General features: G+C 38.3%; 1 protein-coding gene across 1 annotated transcript; it reads right to left on the reverse strand.

Annotated features, from left to right (window-relative positions):
* Positions 1-781: 781 nt before the first annotated feature.
* On the reverse strand, positions 782-13,816 carry LOC121395490 (UPF0688 protein C1orf174 homolog). The gene is made up of 5 exons (XM_041569059.1): positions 13,704-13,816; positions 7,497-7,593; positions 6,941-7,300; positions 4,233-4,372; positions 782-3,000 (listed from the first exon to the last, which is right to left on the reverse strand). The coding sequence occupies exons 1-4, from the start codon at positions 13,814-13,816 to the stop codon at positions 4,238-4,240; spliced, it is 705 nt and encodes a 234-aa protein (XP_041424993.1). The 3' UTR covers positions 782-3,000; positions 4,233-4,237.

Genomic DNA, 13,816 nt, shown 5'->3' on the forward strand with positions numbered 1-13,816 from the left:
GGAGGTGAGTGTATGCCTACATGCCACCCCTGCCCTTCCATCTTATATAAAGTGCTGCCCAATGCAGGCAACCCTATATCGAAGGGAAAAGCCATCGGTTTCTGGACTTGGAAATGCAAAATGCAGTGAGCATAGTCCAAAACCGAGGCTTATCACTTCGAAACAAGCAGACTTTTGAATCTGCTCTAAATACAGCAGACCTATCAGTTAAAGGAGAAGGAAAGGTAAAAACTAAGTAAGCTTTATCAGAAAGGTCTATATAAATACACTAGCAAACTCTTAAAGTAATGCTGCTCTGAGTCCTCTGTCAAAAGAAACACTGCATTTCTTTCCTTATATCGTGTTTACATGGACTTCTGTATCAGACTTCCTGTTTTCAACTTAAACCTCCAGGGCTTGAGCATGCTCAGTTTGCTCCTCTCCCCCTCCCTCCCTGCTGTAATCTGAACTCAGAGCAAGCAGGGAGAGACTCAGGCAGGAAGTGATGTCACACCAAGCTAATTTGGCAGCTGCTATCCTAGAGAACAGAGTGTCTAGAGCTGTTTACTCAGGTATGGAAAATCATTCTAAAGAATAAAAATGGTGTTCTAGCTTGCACTGTTGTGGCTAATCTATTGGTAATAAACTGCCTTTGTAGCTTTCCTTCTCCTTTAATCCATGTGGCTATGCAGTACTGCGCGCACACAAACACAAACACACACACTCCTGAATGAATGTTTTAAAGTCGGTTACATTCAGAATTTGATTATGAGCCAAGTATCAAAATAACGTAAGAAACATGTACAGAACAATCAATATTTATTTTGGTCATAAAGCGTGTTGTCAACATAAATTACATGTGCCCTTTGGGCCTCTACAAGAAATGAAATGTACCAGAAATGCAGGACAAGCCCAAATCACTAGTACAGTCTTTAACAAAAAACACCCTTATATACCAATTACAAGTTACCTGACGTTATTTGTCAATACACAGGACGGATCCTTAACAGATTTTGTGCATATTTATAATTCTGATCAGCAAATAAACTCAACATTAAAGATTTGTTATAAATCTTTCTAATCGCTTCCCTTATATTCCAGTGTATCTCAAGACTGGGAAAGGAGTCCCCCATTCTGTTTGCATTAATCAGAATATTCTAATTGTGTAAGTAGATAATAGAATAGTTTATATTATTACAGAAAGCAAAACTGGAGGCCTAAGTTGAAAAGGACCTGTATATAAACTGGTTTATGAACCAAGCATGTAAATAAATGTGTGTAAAATATCCCATTAAAAAGAAAAATGGAAATATGAATGGAATATGAATGTCATTTCATTAGGTAAGGACCCTACCTATTGTGCCCTACCTGTTTCCAAACGACAGAGGAATACAGCAGGGGTTGTTGGCTCCATCTTGCATCACTCAATCTTCTCTTCAAATGATTGCCTACACCCTCAACCCCTGCTGTGCTACTCTGCTATTTGGGAACAGGTAGAGCAAACAGGACTGTACTGGAGACAGCAGTGACGTTTGGGAGGGGTCTTAACTTAAAGGTGAATTATCTTTAAATCATATTTTAGTATTGTATAGAATGGTGAATTCTAAGCAACATTTGAATTGGCCTTCATTTTTTCTGGGTTATTTTTCTGTATTTTTTTGATTATGGCCTCTTCCTCTAACTCTTTACAATTTTCAAATGGGGGTCACTGACCCCATGTAAAAATCAAATGCTCTGTAAGGCTACACATTTATTGTCATTGCTACTTTTATTACTCATCTTTCTATGCAGGCCTTCTCCAATTCATACTGCAGTCTCATGTTCAAATCAATGAATGGTTGTTAGGGTAATTGAGACAATAGCAACCAGATTGCTGAAACAGAAAAATAGAGAACTGCTGAATAAAAAGCTAAATAACTTAAAAATTATAAACATAATAAAAAAAAAAGTAAACCAAGAGTAAATTGTATCAGAATATCATCATACTAGAAGTAAATTTAAAGGTGAACAACCCCTTTAAGTAATTGATTTTTGTCAGGGCCAGTGACATACAAATGATTTTCAGGCACTTTCAAACTATTACAAATTAACACATTCATTTCTGGCGTTATAATATTTGACATTTTAGATATTAAGAACTGTCTTGAGTTCCTGGATTTTGTCATTGCCATTTTTTTTAGAAGTGTACGATTTCTTTTAGAAATGCTGAAGTTTTGGGAAATTCAAATTTTATCTCTTATTCCTTGCTTAACAGTTTGTATATCTTTGGTTATGATACAAGTAAGAATAATTGCACTTATATTTTCTGGTGTTTTATAAACATACTCAGAAGAAAAGAGATTCTATACAAACATTGTCCATGCAGCTGCTACGTTACTTGTGAGTCCAGGGGAACGTGAGAGTTCATGTTTGATGCACTAATAAACCGTTTAGATGTAACCTCATTTGGCACCAGTGTTTCTACAGTGCTGTCTTAAAATTTAATTTTACATCTATGCCTTACCGTTTTATTTGGTGTCAGTTCAGAATAAAGCTTTTTAAAATTCAAATTATTTAATAAAAACAATTTACACAAGCAATCGAAGGAGAGAAAAAAAGCTGCACTAAGATATGTTTAGGATCTACTGCATATGAACCACTTGTAGAAGATCTAGATGTATCCTATTAAATGTAAATTACTATATATCAAAATACCACAAATCCATTCCCAGCTCCAGAAACTTTTTTTTGATTTGTACAACTTACATTTACAGCTAAATACCTTGTGGAAACAAACCATTGCAAGTTGTCAGGTTTAGCTAGGGAGTGTATTGAGTCTAAGGGGGGGGTGGAATAGGCTTAAACAGCCTACTTCATTTTGAGTTTAATATAAAATATTACGTTAATAAAGACTCTAATGAATCAACATTGTTCTTCATGTCTTATTACATGATGCTGAAGTTAAAACATTTAGATTGGGACAAATATTTATACTTCTGGATTCCCCCGGACACACACATTCAAGCTTGGCTCTGCAGAATCCTAGAACAGAAAAAGAAAATGATCATTTTAATTGCCTTAATATGTTTGATGTATGGTTAAACACAATTACACAAGCACTTTCACACCAATTAAGTTAACCAGGCACTAGATGATTTGCTTTGATTGGTTAGGTTGCCAAACAAGTGGGTGTTTGTGTTGGATCAACCTAATTTGGCCTACTAATTGGGAGGCCAAATCAATCAAACATCTTACCTCTGGGCCCTTAGTCAGATCACAATAAGGGTCCTGGGCAGATCGGTTATGGCCCATACATAGGTCAATAAGCTACCAACTCAATCTGGAGTGGCCAGGTCGTCAGCCAATGGCCAGCTTGATTTCATGTCTGGTGAATACATCTGATACATACAAAGTACAGTAATGCTGTCTTTCTTGCTACAGGCCAGCAAATCCAGACTGGGATTCAGAACAGGCCCTGGAATTCCCAGTACAGAGAAGCCCATACAGCATCCCACCTGCACCTGTCTCCAGCATCTTACAGCAGCCTGCCAGAACTCACAGATTGGAAGTCTGGTCCTGCAGTCCAGTATATACATCAATTAAATCTCAGCTCAAGCCTCAAGGTAGGTGAACAAGAATAGTCCACCTGTTTCCCCTGTCCTGCTCAAATTAATATATGCAAATCCAAAAAAAAAAAAAAAAATATATATATATATATATATATATATATATATATTTTTTTTGGATATATATATATATATAATATATATATATATATATATATATATATATATATATATATATATATATATATATATATATATATATATATATATATATATAGAAAAAATGGGCACTTCATGTATTCATTTTTACTTTTTTAAGGAGTGTTTTTTTGGATTCATTTATAGCAAATATGGAGGCTTTCAAGTAGCCCCCTGCAGCAAGGACCCCCCTCCTTTTGAACTTAGTGCTTTGTGTGTCATCCTAACACATGTGTACTGCAAATTAATACTGTATATGTATCAGGAGCACAGTGTTTTTCACATCTTTGTTTGTGACCTATAAATAAAAATGTGTGGCCCAATGCACCACTGTGATCACGTCAAATGCTCTGGACTCCTGCAGTCACTTTCCACTCATTTCAGGTGTGTTTCAGGTTGATCCCAACCAACACACCAGTGGCAGCTATAGGAAACACCTTTCCCATTTACATGAATAAGAAGTGCCTGCAGTGCCAGCTGCTCAACAAAAATATGTAACAAAACCCATACCTTATTTAAATATTTCCTTCATTAACCAAGCCGTCAGCATAGTCATCATCATCTTCCTCCTCTTCCTTTGCTCTTAAATGCAGGTTTCTGAACTCTCTTCTGCTCATCGAAGCACAACAAGGCACAGCAGGTGGCAGGTCCTAACAGAAACCACAAACATTTTAATCATATGAATGTGCATGAAATGTGAAAAGAAATAGTGACTACAGGCAAAAATAATATATAATAATATATAATAATAGATTATTGCATTTAAATAGATATGAATCCAAAGTAGCCCTTAGTATGTGTACGAATTTTAAAACTTCACAGGACATGGCAAAAATGGATCCAGTCATGCAGTGTTCTTTCAAGTCCATTTTGGCCAGGCTCATCTTGTAGCTTTTTTTATTGGCTCTGTGCCAACCCCAACCTCACTTGCCATCATAGAACACAATTTACAGAAGCCGCTAGGACTGCATGCTACTTTTAGTATGATATAGAGAGTGATATTCTGAGAAAATTTGGTTTTGATTTTTTATTATTTGTGGTTTTTGAGTTATTTAGCTTTTTATTCAGCAGCTTTCCTGGTTGCTAGGGTTATGCTAGGGTCCAAATAACCTTAGCAACAATGCATTGATTTGAATAAGAGACTGGAATATGAACAGGAGAGGCCTGAATAGATAGAATAATAATAAAAATCCATATACCCTGTTCTTCTATGAGGGGGCTGCTATATTTGTGCAGTAGGAGTCCGTTAGCATTAGAAACTGACAGGTTAAAGGACATGTCAACCATTTTTATACTTTTTGTATGAATGCAAACGTTACCTCTGCCCAACCCGAACCGCATTGTTAGCGCACGGAAATTCTGCTCCTGTTCCCTGCACCATCGCGTTCTATCTTCATAGATCTAAGCTTTTACCCCGCGGCCATTTTGTCCATGCTATTCACTTCCTTGATTTATTGCGCATGCGCATGCGTTTCTGTACACCAATAGATGTTTTATCCCTCTGAAGATCAGTGATCTTTTATCCCTCTGAAGCAGTGAAGTAGTTAAAGACTTTGGCTCTCTTCCAAGCTCCCTGCAGTCAGCAGCAGAAATATGAGCAAGGAGCTGGGGGAACAGAGTTAACGCTGACAATTCTAAAGTTGCCATAGCAACCACCAATGCTATTGCGAGATTGGTGGATAGCATGGATAGGCGTGTCATCAGAGCTCAGTGTTGCTCCGCGGCACAAAGTTTTTTTCCGACGCTGATTCCCCTGCACTGCGCATGTGCTAGATTGTGAATGAGGAACTGCGCATGTTCAGAATGCCAAGCAAGAGCGCTGATTCTGAAGGAAGGGGGGAGAGTGGCAGATCGTGGAGGAAACCTGCAGGACACTTAAATCAACAAAGCTCCTTTGTTGTTAACGTAAAGAGGACTGGAATGCTAGGTATGTGACTAATTCAATTAGGCTTTTTACTGAATAAAATCTCGTTTTAAGGGTTGACATGTCCTTTAAGAAGGGACAGTCAGGTTGCCAAAACAGTCAGGTTTAGAAACTTCAAGTGACAATTAAGGAGAACTATCAGCAAAAAATGATCAACGTGACCTATAGGTAACTATTAATGTAGAACATTTTTAGTGTCAGTATCACTTTATTCAAGCCAGTTGGAGTGGACAACTTTGCACGTGCACCTGCTACTTGAGAGTTCTAAAGGTCTGGGTGAGTACCGACCAATTGTCCTACACTCCACTATCCATTTGCAATTCCAGCATTTCTATTATGTGCTTCTCTTACATCATTTTTCATCCCAGATATCCTTTCCTTCATGTATTTTTACATTTTCCCCCATATTTCTATACCTCTTACCTCTTCCTGTGGTTCACCTTGTGGTTCTCTAAATCCCCAGCTTCTGCAGCCTCCTTTTGTTTTAATCATTTTGCTTTTCTTCCCATTTATACATTCTGCTACTCACCATAGTCTGACTTCTGTCCCTATATACTTCTTATTACTATCTTCTGGTTTCTTTTTGCAGTGCCACTGATTATCTTGTTGTTCACCTTGAAGCTAACTTTTAGTATGCTATAGGATGGACAATTGGACAACACAATTTGTCTTTATTATTTATTTCTTATAGTTTTTTAATTATTTGCCTTTTTCTTCTGACTCTTTCCAGCTTTCAAATGGGGGGACATTGACCCCATCCCATCTACACATTTATTGCTATTGCTACTTTTTATTCCTCATCTTTCTGTTCAGACCTCTATTCATATTCCAGTCTCTTATTCAAATCAATGCATGGTTGCTAGGGTAATTTGGACCATAGCAACCAGATTGCTGAAATTGCAAACAGGAGAGCTGCTAAATAACTCCAAGGAAACCCACAAATAATAAAACATGAAAACCAATTGCAAATTGTCTCAGAATATCACTCTCTACATCATGCTAAAAGTTAACTCAAAGGTGAACGACCCCTTTAAAGCATCAGCACTACGCCATATCTGCAGGTGAGCTTCTTTCTGGATAAGATGTGCAAGTGCGTGCGTTTTTCAAGTGTGTCAGTCTGTGTGTTTATGTAGAACTGCACACGTATGACCCAGTCATTTAGCTTGGTGGTTCATAGGACATTTGATAATGCTCAGAACCTCCACAGATAACTACACAAGTGTGCTAATGCAATATTAATATATATTAGGATGGATGATAAAATTATGTTTGATAGACATCAAGGAAAACTCACCTGCATTAGATCTGCATTTTCAAAAAAGAGCCCCAGAGGCATCGGTTGATTGCTGTCTTCATCTACAAATGGACTGCCATTCAGATAAACCTCTCTTACTTTAGAGGGCTCAGAGGACGTTTTGTGACTAAACCCTACTCCACCCTCACGGTCATCTGTTAAGCCATTACGTGAAACCTCATTCAAATCAGAAAAGGGGGATGCAGAAGGACATGTATTAACGTGTTCAGCATTGCTTTCATTAGACGCTATGTTGTCGGTTTTGTTTATGAGTTCCTGTTCATCAGATTCCATCAGACCCTTTTCATCATTTTCCAACTTCTTTGGAGACTTTTTGTCTGTGTTTTTGCTAGAAACTGCCTGCAAAGAAAAAGGGTGGAAATTTAGAGTTAGTCATATGCATATGTGTATGTACATACACACACACAGTTAAAGAGAATAGAGGTCATTTACACAGGTGCAAAATTGTGTACATTTACATGTTAGTCACAAAGTTACTTGCACTAATACATGTTTCGGTTCAACCTGCAATCAAGTGCATGCAAATCTAACATACCAGGTAATTAATTAAACATAATCTGTTTGTAATACCACTCCATTTGATAACTGCCCTGCAACCAATATTCACAATTACATCTGGCCTTTTCGGCTGTAAGGATCAGATGATATTCATTTTTATAGAACCAACTTTAGTGAATGGAGGAAATAATTAATCAGGTTCAAACCTGAGGCAAGACCAGGAGGTTAAGAACTTTGCAATCCCCACAGCACCCAGTGTATCCATTGTTATTCTACTACAGCTATAGGGTGACATGAGCATCACTGTAATGAATAATTCATCAGAATTTGAGCATAGATGTCTAAGAGGTACTTTTATATCAGTGTGTAAAATAGAACACAAAATAAAAACACTAGCGCTGAAAATGATGCCATTTCATTGTACCTCTCAACACACCTGTCATAACAGGACAAATTCCAGGGGGAAAAGAATTTATGGTATAGGTATGGGACCTATTATCCAGAATACTAAGGATATGGGGTTTTCTGGATAACAGATCTTTCCGTAATTTGGAACTTTATACCTTAAGTCTACTATAAAATCATGTAAACATTGAATAAACCCAATAGGTTGATTTTGCTTCCAATAAGGATCTTCGTTTGGATCAAGTACAAGGTACTGTATTATTATTACAGAGAAAAAGGAAATCATTTTTAAAAACTTGGATTATTTGGATAAAATGGAGTCTATGGGAGACAGCCTTTTTTCGTAATTAGGAGCATTCTGGATAATGGGTTTTGTGATAACGAATCCTATACCGCTACTAAAAGCAGTGTAAAAGATTATATGAAAAGCTGCACTGCTAAGCTTTTTTTTTCGTCTGCAAAATAATAACTTGTTTCACATTAGAATTCTATCCTCTGCTATACATTCATATAACTCATTACATAGATTGATAAATACATGTGATTTTACACTGAGTATGATGGCATTAAAGTGGTGATGGCTGATGTTTTTTCACCTTTATACATATGCCCCAAAGTGTTCACATTTATGTATCAACATTCATTAGGGGAGGGTGAAAGGAAGGAAAATAGGTGTTTCTGAGTTTCAATATTTTTTGAGGAGAAGCTGGAGAACTGTCCCCTGTGAAGTATTTTTCTCCAGAATTACGTGCAACGTTTCGGGGTGACCCCCTTTATCAAGCATACATACTGACCATAGTGCAAACAATATAAAGAGTGGACTTTTTCACAGAATTTTTGCTGTTTTAAACAACATGTTTTTATGTAATATTGTGTGATGTTTTTTAAAGTTTTTTTTAAAAAACAACTTTGTCACATGCTATAAGGTCGAGAGCTTTGCCTTTCAAACTGAATGTTGGTAATTGTGTATGCTAATTAATTTAATTGGTCACTCTTTATATTGTTTGCACTATGGTCAGTATGTATGCTTGAAGGGGGGTCACCCCGAAACGTTGCACGTCTGCACAAGAAATAAAAGCAAGAGAAAACCCTGCATTTCACTTGCCTTGAGTGCCAGAGTTTTTCTTATTCTACTATATTGGGGGTTGCCGTACCTCTACCCTGTGCACCAGGCGTTCTCTGTGAAGATATTAGAGTGTGCTCTGCTTCACCTTGTTCCTCATAAACATTTATCACATTGCTGCATGGAAGATCTGTTTATTGATAAGCAATGAAAACAAGAGATAAGGAGAACTCAACCCCCCTTTAGCCAAAAGTCCCCACTGGCCCCCGTTCGCTGGCCCCCCTCCCTGCCTGCCCCTTACACAGTCTTACCCGAATTGTGTCCCCTCTAGAAATACTGACAGCACATGCAGAGTCAGAGCAGCGGAGCTCACGGGCAACATCTTTGGCTCTTCTGCACTATTCATAATGTCAGTGCCATAGTGGCGCATGCGCAAATGGAGCAATCTTCCGGTTCTCGACAACTGTGCATGCGCCGACAGTAACGGAAATTGCTGAAGGGAAGAAACCCGAAGACTCTGCATGTGCGGTCAGTATTTCTAGAGGGGACACAATTCGGGGGTAAGACTGTGCAGAGGGTAGGCAGGGAGGGGAGCCAGTGGGGACTTTTGGCTAAAGGGGGGTTTAGTTCTCCTTTAAAGATGGAATGAGGCGAACACCAGAGGAAGCATTTTCTACAGTGGCAGAAAAACAATGATAATACTTAATGCAATTCCTGTCACTCTTAGCTTGGATATGAATGGCATCTGTCACTGTGCACATGGGTGGATTTCAACTTAAAGGGGTTGTTCACCTTTGAGTTAACTTTTAGTATGATGTAGAGAGTGATATTCAGAGACAATTTGCAATTGGTTTTCATTTTTTATTATTTGTAGTTTTTGAGTTATTTAGCTTTTTTACTTAGCAGCTCTTCATTCTCCATCATTCTCATTCTTATAAATAATCTGGTAACTAGGATCCAAATTTCTGTAGCAACCATGCATTTATTTGAATAAGAAAGGGGAATGTTAATAGGAGAGGACCCAGTGCCGGGCCACGCTGGGAAGACGCCCTAGGCAGGCTCGGCACCTGTGTAGTGTGCGCGCGCATGTGCGAATCTACGCTCGCGTGCGCACAAAGCGCGAAAAAGGCATAGAGTCGGGCAAGTAAGGGAAACGGACTTAGTCAACAGAGGAGGTACGTGCCTGGCGCCCTCCCAGCTTTGCGCTCTAGGCACGTGCCTACTCTACCTACCCCTAGTTCCAGCCCTGAGGGGACCTTACTAGAAAATATGAGAAATTTGCTTTATAGATGGGGTCAGCGGCGCCCATTTGAAAGCTGGAAAGAGAAGGAGAAAAAGGCAAATAATTATGAAAGTATAAAAAATAAAGAATGAAACCCAATGGAAAAGTTGCTTAGAATTGGTCATTCTATTACATACTAAAAGTTTACTAAAAGGTGAACCACCCCTTTAAGCTAACTTTTAGCAAGTTATAGAATGGCTAATTCTAGGCATCTTTTATCTCTTTTATTATTTGCCTTCTTCTTCTGACTCTATTTAGTTTTCAAATGGGGGTCACTGACCCCATCAAAAAAAACAAATGCCCTGTAAGGCTACAAATGTATTGTTATTGCTACTTTTTATTACTCCTCTTTCTATTGAGGCCTCTTCTATTCCAGTCTCTTATTCAAATCAGTGCATGGTTGCTAGGGTAATTTGGACCCTAACAACCAGATGGCAAAAATTGCAAAATAAAAAGCTAAATAACTCAAAAACCACCAATAATAAAAAATGAAAACCAATTGCAAATTGTCTCTGAATATCACTCTCTACATCATACTAAAAGTTAACTCAAAGGTGAACAACCCCTTTAAGTTGAAATCCACCCATGTGCACAGTGACAGATGCCATTCATATCCAAGCTAAGAGTGACAGGAATTGCATTAAGTATTATCATTGTTTTTCTGCCACTGTAGAAAATACTGCGATTGGATTATCAACCCTTCCAGTACCAATAGTCAGGACACATTAAATGCTACAAAACAGAAGAGTAGGCAAAGCAAGCAGAAAAAGGAGGAGCCCTGTATGGAACAATAGCAGACAGTATGAACCTGGCCATGTCAATGTTACTCGCCAGAGCCCTCATTATGCAGATGGTTGGCACAAGTGCAGGCAGCAAGGACAGTGCTGGACAAATGCAGGTCCTTACTAGGCACCCTTAGTCACATGGTCTGCTGTACTCTTATTAAACCACAGTTTCCCATTATGCTTTACTAAAGGGGTCGTTCACCTTTAAATTTATTTTCAGTATGGTATAGAATGGCTAATTCTAAGCAACTTTTTAATTGGTCTTCACAGTTTATTTTTTTTTTATAGTTTTTGAATTATTTGCCTTTTCTTCTGTCTCTTTCCAGTTTTCAAATGGGGTAACTGATGTTATCTAAAAAGAAATGTTCTCAATTCAGGCCCTCTCCTTTTCATATGCCTGTCTCCTATTCAAATCAATGCATGGTTGCTAGGGTTATTTGGACCCTAGCAACCAGTTTGCTGAAATTACAATGTGGAAGCTGCCGAACAAAAAGCTAAATGACTGAAAAACAACAACTAATAGAAAATGAAAAACAATTGCAAATTGTCTCAGAATATCAATCTCTACATCATACCATGAGTTAACTTAAAGGTCAACAACCCCTTTAATGCGATTTACAGAATCACATTAATATCTGCTCGATAAGATAGGTGCCTGCTGTGACAGAGTAAAGAGAGAACCAATACCCCCATGAGCACCATCAGCTGCCAATCCAACTATTCAAGTCACAGCTATATAGTTAAAGGACAAGTCAACCCAAAATAAATATTTGCCTAATAAAAGAAAACATGATTCTAAGCAACTTTCCGATTGTCTTACATTGTATCAACAGGCTGAGCCATCAGGGCAGAGAATAGAAAGGGACAAACACTGCTTTCAGTAGCAATACATATACAAAGAACTTAAAAACCATAGAAAAAATGTCAAGAATGTATATTGCAAAGTTGCTTAGAATTATGTTTTCTTTTAGTATGCAAAATAATTGTTTTGGTTGACATTCCCTTTAAATCTCCTTGGGTGATGTGGCTAACCACAGATTTTACTTGCAGTTAGTCCTCTTGAAATATATATAGATACATATGGCCTTGAAGCAGCTATATGAAGGGCATAACCATTTATTAGAAGAAATAGGAGACATCTAGACAGATCTGATCATGTGTATTTGGGGGGGGGGTGCAAGGTCATCCAGTTAACCAATGGAATCATCTCACAACAGAATTAATACATTTTGATGACACTCTGTATCAGATGAGGTTAATCCATACGTAATTCTGTTTTCAGATTGATGCTGCCTAAGCAACTATAAGTAGATTTTCAATGTACCCTAGTACAATGGGATGTTTGCCTCAGTTTCAGCCACACTGTACAATATGCAAACAGATATATGTGTGTGAGCAGAAGTCAGGACTATAATCATTTATAAATTTGCATTCATTTGAACTGATTGCAACTAAACTATGAATGGCGCTGCAAGGAATGTTTTTCCAGATACTTATACAGAATAAGCAAGTAAAACAAGGTGCTGAAGAGCACTTACAGATATGCTAAGGGTAGAGGGAAATAAGTGTTTTTCTGGAAGCTAAAAATTAGGGATGCACTGAATCTACTACTTTGGGATTCGGCCAAACCCCCTGAATCCTTTGTGATAGATTCGGCTGAATACAGAACCAAATCCTAATTTGCATATAAAAATCAGGATCGGCGAGTTCACTTAAAAATGTTTTTACTTCCTTGTTTTGTGACGAAAAGTCACATGATTTTAAAGGAAACATATTATGTAAAAAAACAAGAATGTACCAGTGTATTAAACTCTTTTAGATATAGAAGGAATGTTCTTTAAAAAGTTGTGTTTTTGGTTACTTTATTGAAAAATTCTGCAATAACCCTCCTAGTCCTGCCCATCTGTTCCACTTCCTGCTGCCTCCTTTCCCAGGCTGTGCAGGGGAGCTTGTGGCACTCTGTACACTGCACTGTAGGATAGGAACCAATCAGCAGCTAGGCTGACCTGATAGGGAACTGAAGCATGCCTTTGCTTGTGTGACTGCAGGGCTGTGATTGGTTATCCCACTCCTACTTTTACTGTGCCTCTGGCAGGGACCTTTAGGACACAGACACACCCACCCTTTATTTGAAAAAGGAGAACATCTATGGGGATTTCAAATAAAGGGGCTAATTTTGAAGACAATATTAATTTACAACTAAAAGTAAAACCAGCCCCATATATAGGGATGCACCAAAGTCCCTATTGTGAAAGAATCGGCCGAATACCGAACCGAACCCTAATTTGCATATGCAAATTAAGGGTGGAAAGAATTTACTTCCTTGTTTTGTGACAAAAAGTCACGTGATTTCCCTCCCCACTCCTAATTTGCAGCAAATTAAGGTCCGGATTCAGTTCGGCCGGGCAGAAGGATTCAGCAGAATCCGAATCCTGCTGAAAAAGGCAAATCCTGGACGAATCCCGAACCGAATCCTGGATTCGGTGCATCCTTACCCATATAGTATACATTATTGCCTACAAAATTAGAGGGGTTTCATATATCGCATGTCTCCTTTAAGGATTTGGTTCATCCAGGCACGAGGATTTGGGCAAATCCTGGTGAAAAAGGAAATATCCGGGCCGAAAACCGAACAAATCCTGGATTCAGCGCATCCCTACTAAAAATAGGATACAGAAAAGAGTTCCTGCAAAAACGACATGACTGTACCTTGGAGATCTCCAGCCACTGACAGTGGGAGCATGGACCATCAACTCTTTGGCACTAAATCCATCTTCATGCCCAGATGAACTTACAACAACAAATCCAAGCTTGTGGGGCAT

Source organism: Xenopus laevis, chromosome 7L (genome assembly GCF_017654675.1).
Source record: "Xenopus laevis strain J_2021 chromosome 7L, Xenopus_laevis_v10.1, whole genome shotgun sequence".
Taxonomy (NCBI): Eukaryota; Metazoa; Chordata; class Amphibia; order Anura; family Pipidae; genus Xenopus; species Xenopus laevis.

Excerpts from the sequence above, each read along its gene's own strand:
- LOC121395490 (XM_041569059.1), bottom strand. The coding sequence starts at position 13,816 with ATGCCCCACAAGCTTGGATTTGTTGTTGTAAGTTCATCTGGGCATGAA. Across the intron at positions 7,594-13,703 it reads AGTGGCTGGAGATCTCCAAG|ACAGCCGAAAAGGCCAGATG; the intron begins GTACAGTCATGT and ends CATCTGATCCTT. Across the intron at positions 7,301-7,496 it reads TATGTTTAATTAATTACCTG|GCAGTTTCTAGCAAAAACAC; the intron begins GTATGTTAGATT and ends TTTTCTTTGCAG.